The 27592-nt window shown below is 35.7% G+C and overlaps 1 protein-coding gene across 2 annotated transcripts in view; it reads left to right on the top strand.

The window, feature by feature from the left end:
- The window catches only part of LOC101735761 (dual specificity protein phosphatase 22), a 41619-nt gene extending 14256 nt beyond the window's left edge, over nt 1-27363 (top strand). Inside the window, exons 3-9 of one of the 2 annotated variants that reach the window (XM_004931491.5) lie at nt 3061-3185; nt 9331-9502; nt 13681-13834; nt 16649-16825; nt 17088-17277; nt 19159-19254; nt 22684-27363. In XM_004931491.5, the coding sequence (XP_004931548.1) occupies nt 3061-3185; nt 9331-9502; nt 13681-13834; nt 16649-16825; nt 17088-17277; nt 19159-19213 (873 nt within the window). In that variant the 3' untranslated portion in view covers nt 19214-19254; nt 22684-27363. The remainder of the gene's footprint in view (nt 1-3060; nt 3186-9330; nt 9503-13680; nt 13835-16648; nt 16826-17087; nt 17278-19158; nt 19255-22683) is intronic. The other variant, XM_012695009.4, reaches the window with a different exon arrangement.
- Nucleotides 27364-27592: the final 229 nt, after the last annotated feature.

The raw sequence follows: 27592 nt of genomic DNA, 5'->3' as shown, positions 1-27592 counted from the left end.
AGTAATTAATGTTTTATCTTTAATATTTATTAGACAAAACTGTCGTCACATTCAACTGTTATCCTTAAAGTATTAACTTAAGGTAAAAAGTCGTAAATCAACAGAGGAATATGGAATTAATTATCTCGAGCTAAGCGTGCCATCGTCAAGAGTATCTGTTAAAATACTAACTTAAATGAAAAAATTGTATACGAAGTAATTAAATACATTCGCTTTTGAAATGAATAATAAGGGTTGTCGACCGATAAAAACTGCGACAAACACAAACTATGCTGTAGCGTTCGTTATCTGTTCATTTGTAAACAACGTTTGAACTGATTTAATTTGACATCAAGTAATCTATAAACTAGAGGCGATATTGTGTTAGGAATGAAACGTCCGGTGTACTTTTACCATTTATATACGAGTATTTACTGATTTTTCTAGGAAAATACGTACCTATCAAGTGTGTGACTAGTGACTTCTGAGATATTAAGCATCACATTATTTAGTAAAATGAAATGTCGAAATGTATAAAATCACTATAAAAGCGTTAAAGCTCTTTTAAGTTTTAGAGCACAACAGTCGAGATGCGATTGATAGATTTTTTTTTATTGTTTAGATGGGTGGACGAGCTCACTGGTGTTAAGTGGTTACTGGAGCCCATAGACATCTACAACCGTAAATGCGCCACCCACCTTGAGATATAAGTTCTAAGATCTCAGTATAGTTACAACGGCTGCCCCACCCATCAAACCAAAACGCATTACTGCTTCACGGCAGAAATAGGCAGGGTGGTGGTACCTACCCGCGCGAACTCACATGAGCTCCTACCATCAATACACCAACTATTTACTACTAATACTGTGCTGGCGCTATGACCCCGAAGTTGATCTCGGACAATAAACATGGACATCCATCCCAGCGCTGCGCAACACCTTGCCAGTCCGGCACTTGGAGCTCACGTAAATTTCCTACCATAGCGTCAGACCAGCAGTACTTGAGCCTCCCTATGGGACGGCGTCCCTCTAGTACACCCGTTCCACAGTCCAGATCCAGCTCTATCCACTGTACATGCCCAAGCTTGGATGGCCTCCGTGCCTTCATCTTCCTTAGAGTATTTGGCTCACAAAAAGCCAACTATTTAGATATAGGAAAATTGCTGGAGGGCTCCTAACGTTTTCGGATATTTTTTTTTAACGTTTATGCTAGCTACGCTGTTCGCTCCTCCTATCCGTAGCAGTACTACGCGAGTCCTAAAAGTGGATTTCATTGTTACGTCTGTGACGACACGTGACGTGTTTACTAAAATGCTCTGACCTGAGAGCGAAAGAGTGTCACCCCAATCGCATTTATGACGATCGGCTGTTACATATCAACTCAATTTGCTTGTAGACTATGTGATGATAATGCGAAAGTATGTATCTTTATGTAATGTAATGTAAAATAAAAAAATACACAACATGTTTATGTATGTAATATAATGACTTGCAAAAACGTGAGATTAATCCGTAAAAGTTTTTAATTATGTCTTCGACTCGGGAAAACCGAAGAAAACGCAATAGGTCTATTTTGTTTGTTATATCCGAATGCTCTTTATATGTAGATCTAATTAGATAGGCAGACACAAGAAGAGATTACTGCGGCGTGATGGAAGTAGATTTATTTATTTATTGCCCTTTTAGGCAGACGAGTATACGGCCCACCTGATGGTGAGCGGTTACCTTCGCTCATGGATGTCAGCAATGCCAGGCGCAAAGCCAAGCCGCTGCCTACCGCTTAATACTCTCCACAAGCCTACTTTAAAGAAGGACATCACATAGCGCTCGAGAAACACCGTAGAGGGGAGCTCATTCCAAAGCCGGATGGTACGTAGCAAAAAAGATCTCTGGAAGCGCACTGTGGATGAACGCAGTGGTTCTAGGTAGTATGGAGGAACTCTACTTCCGGTGGCTGGCGCTGCGATGGTAAAACCGATATAATGGAATCATCTTAAACAGATGGTATCTTTCCGTGTGGGGTTCACAATATCATCAGTAATTACACATATATGTAGATTTTGAGGGTTTTATTTTTTACCTTACTCACTCATTCCATCTTTTTCTTATAGCACGTTAGGCGGGTTCGGCTCTTCTAATTCGTTTCGGCCAGCAATTTCTATCCTAAGTTATGACTTAGTTATCACTGTCAAGTTGAATCGCTTTAAGTATTTGAGTCATGTTCGTTCAGCATGTGCCCGGGGCCGCCTTATCCCGCGCCTTTTGTCCTGTGCCTGGTGAATGACGTAGTCATTGATACCATCGACACAGCCCCTTGAGTTTCTCGCCAGACCTTGTCAGTAAGTCGCGATTCCGATCCGGTGGTATATTCTGCGATCCACTGCTCTTGCTAGGGCTAGTGATTGCAAATTCTCTCGGGTTGAGCCTGTGAGCTCAGCTATCCATCCGTGCGTAGCTGGAATAGCCCCTTAGGCTACCAGCGAATACGTAGACTAAAAAAAACAAAATTATTATTCCTTCATATTGAAAGATGTGTGTGAAATAATAGATAGGTACGTGCTAGGTTACGTTAGGAAATTACATTAAATTGAAAAAGTTTCATTTGCAAGAAACGGGAATTTATTTTTAAAAATTAGATTCATAATAATAATTATATATAATGAACTTATTATGACCCTATTTACACGATTTCGCTTTGATATAATTTAATGAATTTTGAAATTTAATAAAATATATATATGCATTTGTTTGCATATTCACCTATAATTAAAAACATTTTTGGATCTCGTTCATATGACAGCGAAAAAAGCTCGTATTTTGATTACGAGTCGTGTTTGTGTATTAGAATTAAAAAGATATCTGTTTTATAGATTTTTTTGGAGTCTTTCCGTTACACAAATCACACATAATGAACACATAATTTGTGTGATGGATAGGTTTGTTATATTTTATGAATCCATATTGTTCTCTCTGGTTTAAGTGAAGTAGAGAACTTTGTTTTAATGGTACATATAGATTAAATTTTAATCCAAATGGTTGTATAATTTACGAGGGTGTTTATTTTCATTTTTTTTGTTCTCAGGACAAGCACTACCTCTGCATAATGGCGTCTGATTCACCAGACCAGAACTTGACACAGTACTTCAGTTTATGTAACGACTTCATACACGCCGCGAGACTCAGAGAAGGCAACGTCCTTATACATTGGTAATGTAATTTTTAATCGACATCATTAAAAGTTTAAGAAGTACGGCTTCAACCAAGCACTGAAGAATTATGTACAGTAAAAACTTCTTATTCGCGTTTTCACTATTCGCAGATTAAAAAATGCGGCCAAATTCCTTCCTATATGTACATTGTTAAAAAGGATTCCAATATGCAGCTAGAATAATACTAAATATCTAAGTCGACTAGTTAATGCGCACTACGTCACATGTTAAACGTTTTTTCTTCACAGAATTATCGATAATAATAGCTTCGGTGTCGGCGGTAATTCGTAATCGCTGTTATCGATTAATTATTAATTGCAACATTGCCGACAGCCCTATTAGTTGAGTTGAGAGACATCGACACTCATGCTAAATGGATCGTATATTATGAAACAATCCGTACTGAAAGTAAACTTTAGTGAAGTTTTTTGAATGCTTAGTAATGCGTTGTAAATAATTCATCCAAGATAATCACATTTTCATATTTGATACACACAAGACAATCACATGCTGATATTTAAAAAAACACATCCACACGAACATAATGTCTCTTATTAGATTCTGTATTCAATCAATCATCCAAATAACGTCGAGTGCAATTAATTCTCGCTGGTATTTTCTAGCCATGAGAGCACTACTTAAATTAAAGTTTAACAATCTAATCTAAAGGTTTATAAACTTCAGAACGATACAATATAAATATAAAATTAAAGGCCCACACAAAATAATTCATCTTATTTTTTTATGTGTGGCAATTAGATTCTTGCGACGACATTATTGCCAGTATCGAGCTTATAATAATCTTTAATTATTATAGATACAAATATATTCTCTTACATGAAAAAATATTTTATGAGAAATAAGACGAAGTTGATTATTTAAAGACTTTAATGAATTCGGATGAAGTTAAATGGAACTAGATGAGATGAGATGAAATAAAGCCTCAGTAAAATGGCGGTTGTTTACCTTTTTAGTGTTTTTTTTGGAAGAATCCGAGAAGCTACGTCTAGTGGCTTTCCTTCATTTTCCCATACAGATTGTTGTTAATAAACAACAATTTGTGAAATTGTTTGTGAGATTGTTGTTAATAACAAACAATTTCACAAATTTCTGTGAAAACAAAAAAAATAAATAATAATGATAACTGTTAACAAATTACTTTTATTACACCTGGAGAAATACTAAATTAACAAAATAAAACAATTCACAGAACTTCGCTCCTCGAGTTACCATCAAAAAGTCCAAAGCAATTCTGTTGTTCAGTTTTATATAACCTTTTTTTCAAATTGTTGCGCGCTTTTATTATCTAGGAATTCCACTTTAAATTTAAATAGGGCGATAAACGGTGACTGGAGGAAAAGGATCGAGTTTCTCAATTATTCAAAAAATAAATTTGAAATGACGACAAGGTCAAATAAACTTTTTTACTCTGGCCGTCAGGATGAATGACCCAGTGCCCTATTTAATCCCTATATTAGCTATCGTGCATCGGACGGCACGTGAAGCTATCTTTCCCGTGTTGTTGTTTCATATCAGATTTAATTAGTGTGTTGCTTGAAGCAGTTGTTAGCGATATAGTCATTAGAAATAAAGGCAATGTACATGCAAACAATAACGTTTATATAATAGCTTAGTATTTGGTGATAAATAAAAAATATATATAACCTATAAAGACAACATTATTTTCTTATAATTTATAATTTTAGTAACTTTATTATGATGATGAGATGATTGCTACTTTTTATTCGCTTTTCAAAATGACCTTGCACATGTCCAATATCTTCGCATCAAGCAAATGTCTTCTGTCAACAATGTCAGATGAGTCAACAGAAAATATTTAGGCTATAATATTATTTTTAATTATTAAAATGTATAATTTGAAAGGTCAGAGAGCAGTATATTACTTTTTTTTTAAATCCCAACAGGCGCGGCTCGGTTATGACCATTACTGTTTATCCAACAAAATAATACCAGTCATAAGAACTTGATATACACATAAATTATTTCGACCTACGTACATTATTCCTAATGTGACTCCTAGTATTATTCAGGCTAAAGCGTAAGCGTGGCACGCACCCTCTAAAAAATTACTAACCCACGACTGTGTTCATCCCTAAACAAAGACCACTGCAAACATTTTTAATTTACCCAGTTTAGTCATTTATTAATAGCCTGGATGGTAAATATAAGATCCATCGCCCTCGCGGCCCGCATCGACTTGAAACCCCTTCAAGTCATTTAATCCCGTTTTTGCAGGATAGTCGTCGGAAGACCATGGTTCTTAAGGAATGTGAATCTCCATAATGACCTGGAGCTTGACTCAGTCAGTAATTATTTACAGTCGGCATCATTGCGCCACTTTGAGAAGGCGTTACGACATGAAAACGGGTAATTACATACCCGATCCTGTGGACCGAATGGCAAACAGTCGACGTCGCCCTAAACACGTCATTACGGATCCTCCCGATCCATTAACTGTGCTTTTAGGTACCTCAAGCACCGGTCACCGTCCTCGCCGAGCCTGTCGCTCGCGACGAAGGGCTCGACGAGTAAATCAATCCGTAGACACAGCCCACCGAATTTGTCGCCAAATTTTCTCAGTTGGTCGCGTTTCCGATTCGGTGGTAGATTCTGCCCGGTTTGAGCCCCGTGAGCTCATCTACTCACCCGGTTACGCTGACATAGCCTCTCAAGGCTATCAGCTTAAGTAGGAAAATAAGATCCAAACCTGAACTTTTGAAGTATACATCAGATGATGGACTTAGAAAACCATTTTTTAACGGTTGCAGCTTTTTTATTATCAAAATCTGCCCCAATTTTTATATGAAATGAACTTCAACAAAATAAAATAGATAAAATCAGTTAAATTTACATTATGCTTAACTCAATAATTACTAGTCGGATCTAGATAAAATATTAAAGGGTCACATGAGAAACACTCGCTTTCAAATAAAGAGAGAATCATCAAAATCGGCTCAAGTGGAAAAAAATGTATACAAAACAAACACAAAAAATACTATCGAACTTAGAGCCTCGTCCTTTTTGGAGTCGTTTAAAAAGAAAATCCTCTTGTCGGGTCAACGTCCTCTTGATGTCTGTCTCGAAGCAAATGTGCGTTTCTGTTTTAAGGGTAGGTTAATACGGCGCAAACCGTGAGCAGTAAATAATCAAAGCAGCCAAACCATTAAACGTGTATAGTAGAAACCGTTAAGATTTCCGAATAATTAGGAACTCTGTTTGATGTGCAATTGTTTCTCGCAGACAAAACAGATGGTACTTTGAGGTTGTTTAATCGTTCCGCTAATTCGATTTGCCTCGATTTAATCGAGTCACCGAATCGAGTTAAATTAAATGCGAAGGATGTAGTAAGAAATACAATAGAACTGATGTAGTTTCGAATGAGTTCGAATCAAGGGCGGATCCAGCTTTGGTGCCAGGAGGGGGTCACATAGTCATGGTCAAGTCAAGAACTTATAATTTAATTTTGATAACAATAGATACAAGTAAAAAGTAGGTATTTTATTATAAGCACATTAAAGGTATAAAGAAATTTTAGTTTTTTAACTTAGAACTATGTTATGATATGTTGAAGTTTAGTCGTTCCGATTCCGATTGAGGTTAGGATTCAATTTGAGGCTAGGCCTAGCTAGACGTTACGTAGTCGACAAGCGCGCGCGAGTGTGGCGCGGTAAAATTCAAATTTTTGATGCGTTCGTTCCCAAACATTTGCCATCATACAAAGTTATTATATTATATTAAATTAATTAAGGAGCAACAATATACCTAGTCTTGCCATAAATACTGAAACAAAGGAAAAAAAAATTCTATTGCAAATAACATTTATTACTTTTACAGTGTGTTAGTTTAATACATAAATATAAAACAATTTAAAGTATAAAAAGCTTATTCGAAGTGGTCTCCATTGGCTGCAATACAGTCCTTTAAACGTTGAGGCCAGTTATCAATAGAAGCACGCACTCTTTCCATGGGAAAAATTTTCACTGCTAATCGTGCGGATTGTTTTAGGGACTCCAAATTATCATGGCGTTTAGAGCAAGCCGTACTCTCTAAAACTGACCATAAATCATAATCCAGCGGATTAAGATCGGGACTAGACGACAGTCAGTCTTCAGCTCTGATGTAGTCCGAAACGTTCGTTTCCAACCAAGCTGCGTAAACCGAGCTTTATGACCTGGCGCCGAGTCTTGCTGGAAGGACCATTCTTGATTATTGAACATGGTGTTGTTAAGGGGCTTCACTACCTTCTCAAGAATCGTATCTTGATACACTTGTGCCGATGTTTTGATACCTTTTTCACAAAAGTATGGCTCAGTCACTCCTTCATGGCTAATACCCCACCAAACCATCACTGAAGTCGGATAGTGCCCACGTTGCACTCTGTCGACTAATTGGGAAGCTTCCTTAGAGCTTTGAGCATAAATACGGTCATTTTGTTTGTTAAAATGTTGCTCAATTGTAAAAAAAATCTCATCCGTAAATAACATTTTTCTGTGACCTCCCTTTGCTAGTTGTTTCGATTTTACCCCCCATTCTCTTTTAAATTATCAGTTAAGAAATGACCACTAGGTCTCTTATAGGCTGCAAGTCTTAAGTCATCTTTTAAAATACGCGACATGGTTCTCGGTGCTATCTTCATCTCCCGAGATAAAATCTTTTGCTTTCGGACAGGATTTCTTCGAATTCTTTCCCTTACTGCTTTGACCACCTTTTTCGTACGAACACTACGTGGACGGTTAGATATTTTTCGGTCACAAACAGAGGAGGTCTCATTGCACCTATTAATAGCCCGGTACACAAACATTTTACTAATACCAAGCGTATGGAGAGTTTTAAAAATTGCATTTGGCTCCATACCTACTTTGCGTAATGCAATCACAGCGATTCGGTTTTCTTTATCACCCCACTCCATTTTAATATCTCAAAATATTGTACAATGTATTGGCGCCAAAATGAGAAAACTCAATGAGCAATCATATAAAAATGACAGATTCCAAATTCAAATGTAATATTTTGTTTATTTTTAATTGTAACAGTATTTATGGCCAGACTAAGTATTGTGTCCTTAAATCATTATGTTCAATATGTGGTCCACCTAGGTCCTGGGACCAGCTCAGGGGGGGGTCATGACCCCCATGACCCCCCCCCTGGATCCGCCCTTGGTTCGAATGAATATCTTATTTATACATAGTGTTAATTATAGACTTAGTGTAATTTCAAAGTTGTAATTCAGTGTAAAACATTTGTGCTTCAAATATAATAATATGTTAATTACATTGCTGGCTGGGCTATACAAAAAATAGTCAGCTTAAGAGGCACATATCAATATTTTCAAAGCTTTCAAATTTATTATATTGAACTAGTTAAAGATGCATGTCGCTCTAACTAACGCCAAATTTTTTAATAGGACTAAGAAGCATCATCCATCGTACTTTAATTATTTAAGAACCTACCCCATAGTTCCAATAACTATCTCAATTTTCAATTAAATAGGATAAACAAACAATGATCCCAATTCGTTTTATATGTAAAAAAAGTGAATACAGCAATGATAAAAAAAATATTGTTTATTTTTAATGAATAACACTTTTTGTAGTTAAAATTTATACGTGTAATTCGTCATTCTCAATATATGTCTACGTAATTCTGATCGTGAACAATAAAACATGCAGCTACTACTTAATCCGGAAGGCATTGCCGCGTTTCGGCGTTCAGAATAAAACAAGGAATTATATTTTTTTATTATTTTTTATTTCTTAAATGGTTGGACGAGCTCACAGCTCACCTGGTGTTAAGTGGTCACTGGATCTCATACACATCTACAACGTAAATGCGCCACCCACCTTGAGATGTATAAGTTCTAAGGTCTCAGTATAGTTACAACGGCTGCTCTACCCTTCAAACCGAAACGCATTACTGCTTCACGGCAGAAATAGGTTTTAATAAAAGACAATTTTATCGACAGCTGGAGAACTATCGGAGGATAGTCATATTCACATCAAGTGGTCCCAGAACTCACTATTATTTTAAATGCACTTATATTCATATAAAATGTCAGACTTTGTTTGGAACTAAGGTAACTACTGATTTTATATAAACACCTCATAATTTATTTCTCATCCCAGTTTGGCGGGAATGTCTCGGAGCGTGACAGTTGCCGTTGCGTACATAATGTCGGTGACACCCCTAACATGGCGAGAGGCATTGAAAGTTGTCAGAGCGGGTCGAGCTGTTGCCAACCCTAATCTCGGCTTCCAGAGGCAACTCCAAGACTTCGAAACTTACAAACTAGTTGAGGTAACTATTGTTCAATTCTTAATTATTTGTTTTTCATTGTAGTTTACATTCCATGTTACAATTTTTAGGCTCTTACGGATCTTTAATCTGTTTCATCAGTTTAACTTCAAACTCAGTCCACAATTCACTGCATCTCTGAACAATCGCGACAGCAATTATAGGCTGCTGCTTTGTTCAATCCCGAGGCATAATTGTTTAGAATGATACGTAATAGCTGAGGAAATGCCCAGATCTTAAACTGGCCTGTGGGCTGCCCAAGAACTCCCTGGCATCAGAATTAAGCTCCTGGGCGTCCATCGAAAGCAAATCGTATTTTAATAACTCACCAATTAAATCAGGATTCAAATTAAAATTCAATAAATTTAATACAGATTTTGAAATCGTATTAAATCAACAGGAATCTTATGTAGATGACCTTAAGAACTGTTTACGTAATTAATTAGTCTGGTATGTAATACTCAACGTATTAAAAATATTCCCTCATTTATGTTATAGTCAGGCTTAACATCTAATTAAGTAACTAATATCGAAAAAATATTACTCACCGTTAAAAAGTTCTAGTCATTGTTTACGGTCTGTTTTCTAGGCAACTAACATTACTTTGAGACCTACGTTATTTTAACTTGGATTTCTATTTATTGTAACTAGTGATCGCCCAGTGGTCGAAATTCGACCATAATTAATTTCAATTATAAGTTTGAACATTATTAGGGTTCTATTGTCAGTATCTGGACCACTAGTCAAGATAAAGGCATGCAAAATAAATAATTGTACTTCTACTCTCATCGTATCTTACTTAGAATCAGTCCTGTCAAAATTCGTAATACTTAAACTTCTATTGCAATTGCAAATGCAAAAAAAAATATGTTAAGTTTTAGGCACGCATGCACTTATGCTCCAAAACATCCAAGAGTTCCATGTTGGTTATTAAAACACAATTTGGAGTCGACCTCGCATTCACAGCAATTTAGCCTGTGCTCTAAGGCGTGCGCTGATCTGCCGAGTGCTCACCCCCTGCAATGCAGTATTAGAATAATATTTATTCTTAGAAATGTTCAATGAAAGTTTTTCTTTGCTGTGTCGTGTTACAACCTCAATTCTTCGCAAACTTCCTCAAGTTTCGACCTAAAACAAGGACGGCGAAAGTGTCTGAATATTATGAGGCTATCGCAGTTCCAGTGTATTTTTTTCTTTACAATACTTTACCGGATGCTTTATCTAGTAGTGCTATATTTTCATAAAAATATATGATAGTTTAAAAAAAACGAACAAAATACGCTTTGGGTGCTTTTCAGGTTATTATCAAAATAACCCTTCTACTCATATCTGTTCATAAAATATTTATAACTACTGATACTATGCACCACATGTTTTTTTTTTTTACAATAAAATCATTTTTCCTTACACTATTTGTAATTGAAATTTATTAAACTTTATTTTCTATTTTTTAGTTGGGTTTTCAATAAAAGCGTATTTTGTTAGTTTGAATTTTAATTTTTTCAATATTTTTTTTCAATATTTTTTAAAATATTGAACTGGCGTCGGTTCTTAATAAGTATACCCAATTTCGAGTTAATCCGATGTTTTGAAGGGGGTCAAAATCATGTTCAAAGATTCTGTTACATACTAACACACATGCGTCTGAAGCTAATAAAAGCGTATTAATAATCATTCGTCACGGTAACTACCATTTACATGGTATTTTCGGTAAGGTAGGATTACTTTCTGCATCTATTTATTACATTTTCGATCACCGTAATTGCTGAAAACTTAATAGTTTCGTTCATTAAACTTCTAATGCAAATTAATTAGCTTGTTTAAACAAACCTCAATTAACCTAGTTATGTGACTGTTATTAAATAATGAATCAATCAAATGCAAAACAAGTCATATGTTATCTCAACACAACACAAGTGTGATTTGGTTTATATTTGTAACAAATACCATTTAGTGATAAATTTTACATTGATAAAAGCAATAACCAAGAGAGCTTGTGGTCCGTGAGTACTTGATATGAATAATATTACGATAACTATTGTAGAACTCAGAAAAACGATTGAACTATTTTATCTTTTGTTGTGCTCATAGCTGAAGAGATTTTTTCTTCTTTTAATTTGGAACTTCTAAAAAACGAATTTTCTAAACAAAATTCGTTTTTCAAAAATGTTATTTTGAAATTTTTAATATTATTGGTCCCGCAATAATAACATTTAGATTCTAAAATTTTACTATTTCTTGCAATTTCAGATAAATTAATTTCGTTAATGCTTTAAATTATTTGAAACTTCTCAATTTTATAATCCTACATAATGTGTAAATATTGTTACATTTAATATAAATCAAATCCGTAATAAACCATACTGAAAATGTAGGGTAGATACAATTATAATTCTTCGGGTCTTTGTAGTAGACTTCTCGCCCTACATTTTTAAATGCGTTTTTTTCCACCACACCCTCTTGTAATTGGAGTCAATGAACGTTATTTAGAACGTTGAAATTTACTTCGCCTTATCGGTTTCAAATTTTGCCTAAAAACTCTTACCAAGCCGACTTAACCTAATAGGTGTATGGCTCTAATAAAGATCAAAAAAAACTCTTACTGTTTCCGCAATCTGCTATGATGTCTATTTAAAAGCTAATACAGGCCTCACAGTCATTTTAATTTTTAAATTCAGTCCGCTTTAGTAGACCTGCAATCAAAATACAGTTCGGAATCTATATATTAATACGTGAAGCAAAAACTTTGTATCCCTTTTTACGAAAATTGCGCGGACGAAGGAGTATGAAATTTTCCACACTTATAGAGAATATAGAGAAGAAGTGCACAATGCTAATATATTTTTTAAATAATGCATAAAAGATACATTAAATCAATAAAGAAAACATTACACACACTACATACCATGTATTTGACGCACACACGCATGCATACTATTTATTGTCAAACTTTGGTTCTTGGCGTCTGTTGTCAAATTGAGAATAGATTAAATATTGTTTGCCTTTGTTATTTATAGTGTAGTCTTGGCGAAATTAGTGATTATAGAAGTATAAAATACAATCATAATAGTGTACAAACTTACAATTCCAATTAATTATAGTCGAATTTCGACCACTGCGGGACCTCTAGTTTTCCTAAATGCAAAATACCTATCTTAGCGTGATTCAAGTTTTTGCTGGATTTAATCTATTCGATTGTATCCACTATTATTATATGCAGATACAAACGTGCAGGCATGCACATGACCTACCCATCGGGTATCAGATTACATAAGCACCTAGATTCTAAAGTGCGTCCCGATTGCACGAGGCTAAAGGCTATCTATCCTACTTCGAAAAGGAACAAGTGATTGAAAATCGAAGACAAAGATACTAACTCGTGCGTATACGAGTTAGTATCATTATTCATCCTAAACATAAAAGAGAATTAATAGAACGTAAAAAATCTTTTATAGGTATGTAATTAATGGCACATTAATTGCAACAGCAAATTAAGAGAATTGCAAATTTGTTCCTGTGAAATTATGTATTACGAAATATATAAATTATGTTGATATAATATGTGTTTCATAATTTCACTACAATAGATGTCTTGGTATAGAGCTTTGTCTTTATTATTAGTAAAATTGTACTCGCACCATAATAGAAATTCGACCATAAACAATGACACCTTGAGGTTTAAATTCAGTCTTTAAGTTACATTTTCTCAAGTTACTAAAACTTAAACATTTCAATAGTTTCTAAACAAATCGACTATCGTTTGTTATCAAGTACCAGGAGAGAGGAAAGTATTGAACTACTTTAGCCTTTGTCTTTTTACTTTTTATTAGCTTAGATGGAGGAGCTCATGGCTAACCTAGTGTAAAATGTATATCGGAGCTTAAAGACATCTATGATATACAATGTAAATTGGCGGCATTTACGCCATCTTGAGACATAAGTTCTAAGGTCTCCATTTTAACAGTACAACGGCTGCCCCATCCATCAAACCGAAACGAATTTCTGCTTCACGGCAAAAATAGGTAGGGTGGTCGCAACTACACGTGCTGACACACAAGACACCCTACCACCAGTAAAATTGATGTCTATTTTTATAAGATTAAGCAACATCTCTTAATGGAAATCGTTATGAAGTGGAATGGTACATTCTGTGTAACCGATTATAATTCGTTTGAAATCAGGAGAGGAGACGTTTAAAAGAACGGTATCCGTCACTGGCTCTAGCCGAGAAGGATTTATCGGAATGCCGCATCATGCTCGATTCCTACCAGACGATGCTGAGCGAGAGAACCATTTGCGAAGGAAAGTGCGCCATGGGCCGGCAGTGTCCAACTGGTAAGGTACACGGTATACTCTTATTCTCTGTTATTAGCACCGGTAGTTACCTAATCACTACAAAAATATACAAAATACTTTATTTTCAAAAGCGAGTTAAAATAATAAAATCATTGGAGTCTCCTTTTAAGCGTACAAGTCTGTACTAGGAGACTCAGCTCTTCCGTAAAAGCACGTTATATGGTTTATATACTACAATGTTACAAGTTACGTACTACAATATTACTCATTATATATAACAAATGTTTGTGTGTGTGTTTGTGTGTACTATACAATTATTAACTAAATTACCACTTTTTATTATAATTCTTGGCTAGAAAACATTTTTTGATATTGTCAAATCAAAGAAATAAGTAGGCCTATATTGTGGCATTTCGAGAGAAAGTATTCCATTCAATTTAAATTCTAAGTAGTATTGCAAAATTCAGGCACAAAGTATGAATTTGGAATATTTACCGCGCGAACGAACACAAATTTCGACGATGGCAAAAGCCTCTAAACCTTTGAACACTTCAAGCTTCCTTCCTTTATGACGCAAACCTGAGACTGAGGGACGATCGCTTTTGTTTCTACGAAAATAAGCTTAAATTGCTGGAATTTTGCGTCTTGAAAACTTTCAAAAAAGTGATTACAATTTTACAATCGCTACAAATCAATATATACGCAATTAAAGTATTTTCTAGTAACTTTTTTTTTTTATTGCTTAGATTGGTGGACGAGCTCACAGCCCACCTGATGTTAAGTGGTTACTGGAGCCCATAGACATCCACAACGTAAATGCGCCACCCACCTTGAGATATAAGTTCTAAGGTCTCAAGTATAGTTACAACGGCTGCCCCGCCCTTCAAATCGAAACGCATTACTGCTTCACGGCAGGGTGGTGGTACCCACCCGCGCGGACTCACAAGAAGTCCTACCACCAGTAACTTACGTACCTTTAGCGTAACGTAAATATAAATAAGGCTACTTCTATAATATACTAATGTAATGACAATAAAAAATCCGAAACTTTGCCGTAAAAGTATTAATTATACGCAAATAAGATAAAATCATGCTCATTTATAGCGGCTGTCATTTCGCCATTCGAAACGAGGTTATTTTGAATCATAAAATTTTATGGTGATTGAGAGAGCCCTTCGCTTGCTCAATTCACAGCCTGTGAATGTCCAACTGATAATTTCGTTGAATACAACAATTTTATATGAAACTTGAATGGTACTAATGTTATTAGAAGTCCAAATAAACAATTGAAAATTCTTCATAAAATTAGTTGCCCGAGCCTATGGATATCACAACGAGAATATCCGCCAAAAATCACGAAACTAATATTTGTATTGGCCCGGTAGTTGGTGTGGCCTAAAGGATAGGACGCCCGGTATACTCCTATTGAGCGAAGCCACTTTGCTTGTATTCAAATCCCGCAGGGCTACATACACCCCTATCACCAGTAAATTCCAGTTGGAAATCGTAGTACCGTGATAATTATCCCACTCGTATCTCTGAGTATTAACTGCTGCCTATTCTCCAGTAAATCCCTTAATCGCCTTTCACAACACACAAGGGAACTACTAGTACCATACTATATATGCCGACATAACACAACTAGTTATGAAAATCAACCAATTTGTAGTTAGGATTCGACCTCATTCATGAAGAATTAAAGAGATGGTTTTATTCACGTTGATATGTATTTACTTATGAGCCATTTATGCTAGGCGTATCGGGAGCCAGATCAGCTAGCTATCGATAGCTAGCTAACCTGGCTCCCGCTGGCTGGCCGAGCTATCAATACGAGTGACTATTGTCGCACAAAACACCGGTCACCGTTCTTGTTTAACCCGTCGCTTGCGACGAAGGGCTCGGCGAGAAAAAAAAACACAGACCAAAAAAAAAACCACAGACCACCACTTGCTAGGGTTAGTGTTACCAATATCGTCAGGTTTAAGTCCGGTGAGCTCACCTACTAATTCAGTGAATCTGGAATAACCCCTCGAGGCTACTAGAATAGGTAGGTTAAAAAAAAAGTACAAAACATTCTGACTCGAGCAGCCGAATGAGCTGGAGCTCTCTGTTGATATTGTTGTTCACTTGAAATGTAATAAATAGAATTCATTGGAAAATTGAGTCTTAATTATTGTGACTGTGGAAGGCAAAGATAATTATGAAGAGAATGGCGTCAGTGACGTCATAATTTTAATAAAACCTTGGAACCAGCCAGTTCCGCCATATCATATTATAATACCTATAATTTGACAATAAAGTGATCAGCTTCGAGTTGAAAAAAATTATTAACTTCTCTAAAAGCACGGTAACAATTAAAAATAATAATTTACGTTAAATTAAAATTTCATTAATTATTTTGGGGAATTCGAGCGCGACTGCTAGAAACCGAACGAAAAGAAAACTTCAAAATTCCAAATATTGCTTTACGGCAATTGAGGCACCATAATAATTTTCTGACTGGGAAAGAAGGATATAGGTGACCCAGTTAGTTATACGAGAGTATAGCGTTGTTATTTTTTTGAGAAGTCTTGATGGCGTTTTATATAAGCGCTTTTATTCGGTAATTGTCCCCACAGACACAGCCCACTAAGTTTCTCGCCGGATCTTCTCAGTGGGTCGCGTTTCCGATGCGCTGGTATATTCTGCGAAGCACTGCTCTTGCTAGGGTCAGTGTTAGCATCACTCCGGTTTGAGTCCCGTGAGCTCACCTACTAGTTAAGGTTACGCTGTAATAGCCTCTCAGGGCTATCAGCTTAGGTAGGAGTAAAAATAAAAATGTGATTATTTGATCGTTTACTTTTTCGCTAAAAGGCGTTTGCAGGACCGCGTCTAAGAGACAGCCTCGACCGCGAAAGGCCGCGGCGGCTTCTAGCTGCGACGCCGGAACAACGGCGATGAAACGATCACCGTCCACACTGTCCACTACTTCCACTGCTTCTGGTTACCGACCGAGATCATCCCCAGCCGGCTTGTACAGCTACACCGGCGGTGAGCGACGATTACTAGTTTTACGCCATAAATTTAATCACCATACAAATAGTACCAAACCACCCACCTTGAGATATAAGTTTTAAGGTCTCAACTATAGTTACAACGGCTGCCCCGCCCTTCAAACCGAAACGCATTACTGCTTCACGGCAGAAATAGGCAGAGTGGTGGTACCTACCCGCGCGGCCTGACGAGAGGTCCTACCACCAGTAAAGATTCCCAGTTAAAGTGTATTTTCGTGAAAGTTATTTGCTTTGGTAAGGTCCCTCGAGACCGACCCGTTCAGCGTCTGGTCTGAGCGTGACCCGCGTGACGGACTCGAGCGGGCTCGGCTCGGCGATGGCGGTGGGCGGCACGGAGTACTCGCGGCGCCGCGCGGCCTCGGCGCCCGCTACGCCGGCGCTCTCCCCCGCCTCCTCGCCGCCCGGCTCGCCGCATCGTGCTCCACATAGGTAACTATTCCTCTAAACCAGGGGCTCCCAAACTTATTTTGTCTACTGCCCACTTTGAGAATAAATTATTTTTTAGCGCCCCCATTTTTTCTCTTTCTTATAAACCACTATAGCGAGAGCTCAGTCGGTGTCTAAGAGTCCTCTTAGATGAAATGACAAATCTCCTCCTATGCCTCTACACAACGCCCCCTTTTTTTTTCTGGGTCCCTTACCGCCCCCCTTTAGGCTTGCAGCGCCAACAAGGGAGCGTTATCGCCCACTTTGGGAGAGGCTGAGATAGCAATACGAAAGTTTCCTACTCGCGGGCCTCGTGGCATGTTGTTAAGTTATACCGACTGCCGTTTCGAAGTCGCGGGTTCGATCCCCGCACAGAACAACTATTTGTGTGATGAACACAGATATTTACAACAAAAAGTAATATATATGTAGTATATTCGTAATCTAGCACCTATAACACAAGCATTAAGCTTACCTACATTGCATGTTCTTTTTTTTAAATCATCGATTTCATTACCTTATAACATGTACTTACTGTAGTTTCAAAACTATTAGTGAAATTTTGTTTAAAATTTTTTTATTTATTAATTGTGACATCTACGCGATGTATTTAATAGATGATATCAATTTACCTATATAATAATATGATATCAAACTTTACGCTACGATTTTAATTAAAGTTGTGATGTTAAAATCGTCTGATTTAATGCTTTTTTGTTTTGCTTGTTTCGTTATACAGTGGATTTTAGGCCAGCGATGTCAAACTTAAAGCTCTTAAATCGCTAAAACCTTCTTCTTCTTCTTCTGTGTCTTCTTACCCTTATCCAAGGTGTATTAGGTGGCGTCGGCGCAGCACGTTCTCTTATCATGCCGTATAGGGATTTGGTGTGAGTCTTACGACCGGCCTTTTGCTTTAAATCAGTTTTAGCCTACATCACACACTAAGTGGTAGTTACCTAACCCATGCATCAGCCCGCTGAGTTTCTCGCCGGGTCTTCCCAACGGATTGGAATCGCGAATCCGACCCGGTGGTAGATTCTGCGTAGCACTGGTCTAGGGCTAGTGTTAGCATATTCACTCAGGTTCAACCCTCACCTACTCGCCTGGGCGTAGCTGGAATAGTCCCTTAAGCCATCAGCGTGGTAGGGAAAAAATCACCAATTAAATAGGCAAGTTTAATAAATAGCAAAACAGAAGATATAGGGTCTTCGATTAGACCCACGTCATTTCATGTCGAGTCGCTGTCAAGAGTCAAAAGTCAAATTTGCAACATAAAATTGAGTAAGTTTTATACTGGTGGTAAGGCATCATGTGAACCAACACGAGTAGGTACTTTTTTTTTTCATTGCTTCGATGAGTGGACGAACTCACAGCCCACCTGGTGTTAAGTGGTTACTGGAGCCCATAGACATCCACAACGTAAATGCCACCCACAAAAGCATACCATACATACCACCACTCTGCCTGTTTCTGCCTTGAAGCAGTAATTCGCTTTGATTGTAATGGTGAAGTGGCCGTTGCACTATAAAACTGAGACTTAAGACAAAGGTGGGTAGCTGCGGTTACGTTGTTGATGTCTATGGGCGTAATAACTTAACACCAGGTAGGCCGTGAGCCCGTCCACCCATCTGAACAATAAAAAAATCATCGCGTCGACTAGATAATTGCTGGGCTAAGCTTTATATAGCTTTTCATAAAAGTATAATTACACGTAGATTTCTTTTTTATGAAATTCGCTGTGCCCTCCCTAGTGGGATAAGTGGAGACAAAAGAGAAGAAGAAGTTGGTATATATTATAAATAAACTTATCGTGATGTTTTTAAAATCACAATTTTAAAACAGTCCGTGGAACCAATCTGGAATATTCTTTGTTTAATTCACTAGGCCTGGCTGCTCTTGGATCATTCCCACAGTGAAGTGGGACCCCAACACAATGTAGTAACGAGTGAAGCAGCCTTAATCACCTCGCACCGTCAGAAGGTCGCACCATTGTTCCTTTTGTTCACTCGACCCCGGTCGTTTAACTTTCATTGTAAAATCGCTTTTTTTGTTTTTATTTTGTTGTTTTTAATCATGAAATGCAAACCACGCAAAACTGTTGCTTTTTTTTTATTATAGAAGAAAAAAATCGCTTCTCTATGAAAGATTTTATTTATTGGCTCTGGCACGGTTTGTGTATTAACCAGCGTCAAGTAATAAGATTTTTATAATTCTCAACTCTAATTATTTACAGTTTATGAATAATAAAAAACGAAGGAAACTAATCGCGACATAACATAAATGATTAAAAAGGAATTAAATTTACGAATGAGACGATATGTGACGAAATATAATCTCAGTAAAATGATGGTCATTTACTGAAACTTTTTCAGTGTACTTTTTGGAGGATCCCGAGAAGCTACGGCCAGCGGCTTTGTTTCATTTTCTCACAATTATACACTTTTACATATACTAATCAGTTAATAAACCACCGTTATTACGCATTTAAACCTGAAGAAACATTAAATAGACAAAATAAAGCAAATCACACAACTTCACTCCTCGCGTTCCCGCCAAAAAGTCATATTACATTAATTTTAGTTATAATAACCCATCGAAGTGTGGATGAGCTGTAGTATTTTTACATATTTATTTGTAGATTTAACGAAAATCTTTACATATTACTTTATATTGCTATGTATGTAGTAACTATGTATACAGTCTAAGGTTTAGGTGTTCGAAGAATCCGAAAAACTTCGTTTTCATCTCAACGGAATATTATTGCCGAAACACATTACCGAAGGATATACCGGATTTTATTATCGTCTAGGAAAATCGCGTTCTCACACGTAAAAAAAGCTAAACCTTATTATTTCTGAATGTATATCTTACTCGTTGTGTAACATACATATTTTTACGTAGGTACTGATAACTTTGTTATTCGTATTGAGATTTGTTTGTTTACTTTAAAAAGCAAGTACACTTTGCCAAATGCAAGACAATCAACGCCAATCTTTGTTGAAGTGACTCACGTATAAAATATCTCCAATGAAAAAAATGTGAGCTGTTTGTTGCAAGTTGTTCGTTATAAAATATATTAAGCTGTATTGGAACTTATTTACTATGCTTAAAACAAAAACTATATTTTTTGCTACCTCAACATTAGTCTTCACTATAATAAGCAAAGAAAGAAGATCTATTGGAGCTATAAACATTACAATGTGAATATAACCACCTTGAGACACGAATTCGAAGTCCTTTTTAAGGTTTTTGTTTTTGCCCGTACATATTCGCTGATATCCCGTAGCCCGTAGCTCTTCCAGCTATGCACGGTTTAATAGGTAAAGTTCTCGAACGCATGGCCGCTTTGGAGCAGCAATAAAAACCCACCCGTGCGGACTCGTTGTACGCTCTGACACTTGTAACTCGCCTATAAGTCTTTGACATCAATTGATTATTTGATCCACAACAGAACTAAGGTATTGTAACCAAAGAACTGGTTTAATTATCTGTTGCAATACGAAATATTTAAACACATTTTACGACATATCACGAGGTTTTTAAACAATATTCGTAGAACATTATAATAATATTATACTAGCTTTTGCCCGTGACTCCGTCCGCGTGGAATAGTTACTTTGGCATAAAGCTAAATTTTACCCCTCACTTCATTTACGTAGAAAGTGAAGATATTTTTGAATTATAGAATGTTAAGGAGCTATTTAAACCCTTATTTTGAAACCTTATTTATTGGTGGCTCCACTTGTATTAATCTTAGAGTGACTACTTGATGTTATATCAAATCGGACCAATAGTTCCTGAAATTAACGCGTTCAAACAAACAAATTCTTCAGCTTTATAATATTAGTATAGATTATCTGAAAGAGTTTTACTGTTGCTAGACTAAACACTTAGTATTCGCAATAATTTACCGAATAATATAAGAGTGAACAATAAAAGTTAAAAAAAATTTATACACGCTTTCTACTTTTCCATTCAACGCATTTTAATGACAATAGCTTTTGTGCCAAACACACAAACGAAACGGCCAAGAATAAAATTCTCTTTTTTTTACCATAAACAATATTTTACGCGGTCATATTTCATTACAATAGCTCCATCTTCCCGAGAGTTATTTTGATTGTAGTCTTGAAAGTAATAGGACAGGGATGTACATATTATTATGTGAACTTGATTCATAAAAAAAGAATCAAGAAATGGTTAATAATTATCTTTCATTAATTTCTGCGTAGCTTTTGCTATTTGCTTATTGTTTCAGTACAAATCATTAAGGTGTTATTGAATTATTAAACCATTATAGTTGCATATGCATCATTCGCTAAAAATATGCTTTTAAAATATATTAGAAAAAAAAATGTGATTAAAACATTTGGCGTACGTATTCCCATTAGATTTTAAAAAAAATTGATACGTTCTATACAGCAGTAGTTACCACACATCGTTTAAGGAACACATTTTTATTTCGTACAGCTAAAACATGTTTAGATTTAAAACCAAATTTTAAATAAATTTGAATGCGGCACCAACCCTAACATTATGTAGAGCATCATGATACTCACTGAACTACACCAGCAAGATAAGTCGGAAACATGACGTCAAGAATCACGATACTCGATGTAATGTAAAATATATTTATACGAATTTGATTTGTTGGTCTTTGTCATTTTAACTAAGTGATGTGTTTATTGGAGAATTTATATCAGAATAAGAAACGAGTCGTTCTTTTTAAATGTTACTGGTGGTAGGACCTCTTGTCGCGGACCTTTGTCATTTTAACTAAGTGATGTGTTTATTGGAGAATTTATATCAGAATAAGAAACGAGTCGTTCTTTTTAAATGTTACTGGTGGTAGGACCTCTTGTAAGTCCGCGCGGGTAGGTTCCACCGCCCTGCCTATTTCTGCCGTGAAGCAGTAATGCGTTTCGGTCTGAAGGGTAGGGCAGCCGTTGTAACTATACTGAGATCTTAGAGCTTATATTTCAAGGTGGGTGGCGCATTTACGTTGTAGATGTCTATGGGCTCCAGTAACCACTTAACACCAGGTGGGCTGTGAGCTCGTCCATCCATCTAAGCAATAAAAAAAAGTTAATTATTTTAATTTTAGCTAGTTATTTTGATGTTCGATCAAGAAAAGTATAATTAATGAATTGTGTAAATTTAAAAAAAAAAATTTATGTATCATTTTACTTTAGAGAAATAATTTTCTTGCACACAATAGCCTAGAATAAGATGACCTCAATTTAATGTTACCCGAGTGGGTACTACATTGCTAAGATTATTTTTGTTGCCGTCCGGCTTCGCCCCAGAAAGGATCACTAAGAACAATATTTAGGTTAAGCTTCGTGTCTTGAGATGACGATGATTTTGCGAGCCAACGACAATCAAATGAAGTTACCATATCAATTTCAGGTCACGTGCTCTACAACGATGCTCTTAGCAGTCATTTTAATGTCGCTCTCCATCCGCCCAGCACCGCCCAGCACCGTCGAACACCATCCAACATCCTTATGCTCAACCTGCCAAGTCCAGATTTATGCGCTGAATCAATTATGTCGCTTACACGAAGCGAGTTTGCCGATTTTTAGTCAATTTGTAATTGAAACCGACCAAATTGCGTTCGTGTGTCAAAGACTAAATTTATGCAGAAATCTAGCTAACATTAGTAAGGAGATTGTGTGGTTTGCCTTTTTGTATAATCCTGTAAAGATTGGAAGGTCGTTTCGCCAACGATTTATTAGTAATGTTCTTGTTTTGGCGATGCGAATGGATGATAGGTATATGTATGTGTAAATATCAAAAGCACAGTGACTTGGAATGTTCGATTCAATACCTTAAAAGGACAGTTGAGTGATTACAAATTCTATTTTATCAAGGAAATCGGTAATTGTGTAATGAAGTGTCCGAAAAACAATTTATGTTACGTATTGTGGAATGTGATCGGAAAAAAATTTGAATTAGGAAGACCTTTGATGAAACATGTTGATTGTTATAATATAATTATAAAATGAAGAACGTATTTATGAGTTAAAAATATTGAAACCTTTGGCCTTTTGGGATGTCATCGGTTTGTTTATGAGAAAGTGTATGATATATTTACGTATTTTTTTTAAAGAAGCACCTATTGGTGGATTTTATTAGATCCGATCATAAATATATATTAACATATTCTAATAAATCTCGCCCCTATTGAATGTTCTATTTCCAAGGAAAAAGTAATCTAAGATATTAAATAGATTGTTTAAAAGAAAAGTTGCCTTTTTGAAAATAAGCAAAGGAAGCTTAGCGTAGATGTGCAGATAAACGTGAAAGTTCAAGTTACTTAGAAGATAAGGCACAATTTGAAGTTAAGTAAGTATAAAGAAAGAGGCTTAAAGCCATAATGGAAATGAGTAGTTTTATGGTCTGCTTTTGAAAGCAATAAAAAAATGGTAGAAATTTGTTCTTGAAAATTAAATTTGGTAAGAAACGAATGTAGAGTTTACAACCCTGTTTTCAAATAAAACACCATTAATATAAAGGGTACTACTACATATTTAAAAAAATCTTTGGTTCATATAGACTTTGATCAATATAAGCGGGATGTAAAATTTAAAATAAAGAAAAATAAATGTTCAATTAAAAAAAAAACTGCTGTTGCACTGGAATTACTTTCAACAACGAAATACTTTCTTGATTTATTTGAATCGTACCTATCAATGTTCTGGGCGAAGTGCTTTTCTCGTTTTTATTCTTGTGAAATAACTAAACATACATAAATACATTGAACTCGAATTTTGTACTGAAACATAATAGCACATTAATGCGAAATCTCATTAACGGTTTTAAATTAATTGTCTACTAAACAAGGTAACATCGTAAAGCAGGATCTTCGACGAATTAAATTTTTATGGGCGCGTTAAAGTCGAAAATAAATGTTATGGGAGTGTTAAATTGTATTGCTCAAAATGAATAATTCAATTCCGTTCTCTATACTATTGCACAATTGAATGAAAAATTTGATTTTTAATATGAAGAAAAGCAATTTTTTGTAGTTATGACTTAGATTTAATAATCCGGCCTTCCGTGGAAACAAAAAAAGAACAACTAAAAACCAATCACAAGAGCATCTTCGCTATTTGTAATAAAAATAATGGAAATTCAATCATGAATCTTTAGTTGTGGTGCTTCGATCAACAATAGTAACATTGTTGATCGAAGTTGTGGTGTTAATAAAACCTGTAATTAACGAAAGTAACGTACATAGTTCTTAAATTTTATGGTGGCTTACGGAAGAGCTAAGCCGAAAAGTCACTTAACTACTATCCTAAGCTATGAACGGAAAATTATATTAATTCACTAAGAATAAACATTTGTTGTTTTAGTAGGATCGTACGTAAATGTATTCACTAAGAATAAACATTTGTTGTTTTAGTAGGATCGTACGTAAATGTAATAAATAAATTCAAAGAATCGACCGGTACAATAAGTACTAATCTGAACTGCACAAAATGAATCTATCTCCAAGCCAAATTTTATTTATTTAGATTAGTTCGCGAAATTGAAACCTATTTATTAATTAAAAAAATTAAACAATTCTCGGTTGGTCGTAGACATAATTAAAACTGATTTTACGGTTTGATCTCGTGTTTTTATCATCAATACATATAATATTATATATCAATACATATATATTTCCGATGTTTCCAATACTTTCAGTTTTCGTGGCCCCGGACAACGTAGATGTTATTATTCGATATTTGAAAATTGTTTTAAATATAGGATATAATATGAAGATACTAAAAAACGCGACCATCAAAGTAATTTTTAATAGTTTTTTTTATTTATTTAATTACATTTATTGCCATATATATTAAATTCGTGTCTTTTGCGCTCATGGAATACTGGTATTGAAGTATTTTGGGTGCAGGTTTTGAGCGTTTATCAATATGGGAGTCATTGGGAGGGTAAAGGCAACTTGACGTCAGAAATTCTGGGAGTCTTCAACATATTGGAACGGTAACTCACGCCTGAGGAAAGACGTTTACTATACAAAGCATAAGTCCGGCCTCGCGCGGTGTACTGCTCCCACCTCTGGGCCAGGGCTCTCAAATACCAATTACTTCCATTTAAGTCCATACAAAATAGGATCGTTCAAATTGTTATTAATCCCATTTACATGGATGATCGGAAGGGTCTACGGATAGTCTTCAATTCTCTCTGTGTTTTGTACCGTATGTTCCATAGGGTGCTCTGAAGAATTGTTTGAGATGATGCGATCATCTCCTTTTAAACATTGCACCGCCGGTCTCCAGAATAGAGCTCCTCCATATTATCTAGAACCACTGCGTTATCCACAGTGCTTTCAGTGAGATCTTTTCTGCCATGTACCGTCCAGTTTTGGAATGCATTCCCTTCCACAGTGTTTCCAATCCGCTATGACATGTCTTTCTTCAAACGAGGCCCACGAAGAGTACTCAGCGGTAAAAAGCGGCGTAGCTCTGCCCCTGGCATTGCTCACATCCATAAACGATTCTCGTTTGCCTGTAAGGGCAATAAAAGTAAAAAAAGATTTATGGGATAAAAAATCTATTGTTGGTGGAATAGTCTTGGCTATGCAGACTACGTCCCTTTTGCCGATACAGGGGGAAAACAACTAAATCTCTGAAAACCACATACTATTTTTAAAATAAGTTTTAAATATTTGCATATCTTTCATTCTTCTACTATATTATAGGCTTAGCCGGATTAGGAAATTGTGATTTAGATGCCTTTAGCTCGGTGGCGATGTCATAATTAGATTAGCGTTTATTAGATTTATAATAATAATTAAGGTCTTCAGGTATTTAGTAAATATTTTAGTGCGTGATTACACGGTACACTTTAAGTACCCATTAATGATTCTAAACCAAAAATGTTCCACGTTTAATTACTAAATACCTGAAACAATTCGAGATGCTGCCACTGTAGCTTTGTTACTTATTTGTATGTAAAGATTAGTTGGTAAAAATATCTATTCTTCTTTATTATTAAGTAAGGTAAATTTTGTTCGCCTTAAACCAAATCCAATATATTTAATTTAATTTACATACTGTAAATACATTTCTCTCGAACTTTGTTATTTAAATATGAAATTGTGATAATCTGGATTTTATAGTTTTTTTGTTTTTTTTTTTAATCGTGATGTTGTCAACTATTCCCGTGGTCGTTGCTAGCATTTATCATGTATCTTAGTTTCTATTTAGCGATTGATTTAAATAAACTGTTGTTGAAAAATTTATGCTGTACAGTTATAACTAATGAATGTACGAAAACACTTTGGAATTGATGCGTTTTGCATTTACTTATAGTTTTTTTAACTGGCCTCTTGAAAGCAGTATCAAGCATATCGCATAAGCATAGATCTTCGACGCAAGTCTCAAAGTTGCTGACGTCATACGTATATTGACTATGGGCTTTGGTGACCACTTAAAAGCAAGTCGGCTCATTGGATGTTAGGTGAGCTCGCTTACCCATCTAATAAAATAAATTAAGAAGTTACCTACCAACTTCTATTCGCTCCTTAATACAATAACAATAATTCATTTAACAATAACATAAGTTCAGCAGTTTTCGTTGTTTAACTTATAGGAAAACAAAGGATTTTATTATTATTAGAGATTGCCTGTGAAGCCATTTATAAAATTTATAGTATTAATTGCTTACTGAATCCCATAGAAAAGAGCTTGAAGAATCAATTATTTGACAAATTATCTCTAGTCGACGACCAGTAGAAATTACAATTGTTAAAATGTAATTAAGCCGTTAAAGGTATTGGTATTTGGACGAATACATGACATTTTAACAAACTAAGTAGGTACTCTCCACATGTGACGTGTGTCTGTGGCAACAATGCGAACAACAATCCTGTTATTATGGCCGTATCATTATAAAACTCACGGGATAACACGAATTAAAATCACGTACTAATTAAGAATTTTGTGCACTAAACCACGTTAATCTATTAATAACATGAAACAAAAAATTAATTCTGGATGTTTGTTTGCGAAAGATATAAAGTATGTTAAACGTATAATTGTGTATATTTTTTTAAATAAATATAAATTTGAAATATTGCTCTGTTTTCATGAAAATAGAATCCCCTTTTTCCATCTAATTTCCTCAATATCTTATTACCTCAGTTTTTACCTACGATTTCGGTCATAAACCAAAATAGAGATTTTTTTCCATTTCCATACTTTAGCCTATTTTTACAGTACCGTAAAATGGGGCGATTAGGGACAAATTCCAACTTTATGAGCAATTTTAAGGTAGTTGTTGATGTATATAATGCTATATCAGG

The sequence above is a fragment of the Bombyx mori genome, chromosome 11, assembly GCF_030269925.1.
Source record: "Bombyx mori chromosome 11, ASM3026992v2".
Classification (NCBI taxonomy): Eukaryota; Metazoa; Arthropoda; class Insecta; order Lepidoptera; family Bombycidae; genus Bombyx; species Bombyx mori.
Note: the sequence above shows the minus strand (reverse complement) of the source record. Positions and strands in the feature narration are given on the sequence as shown.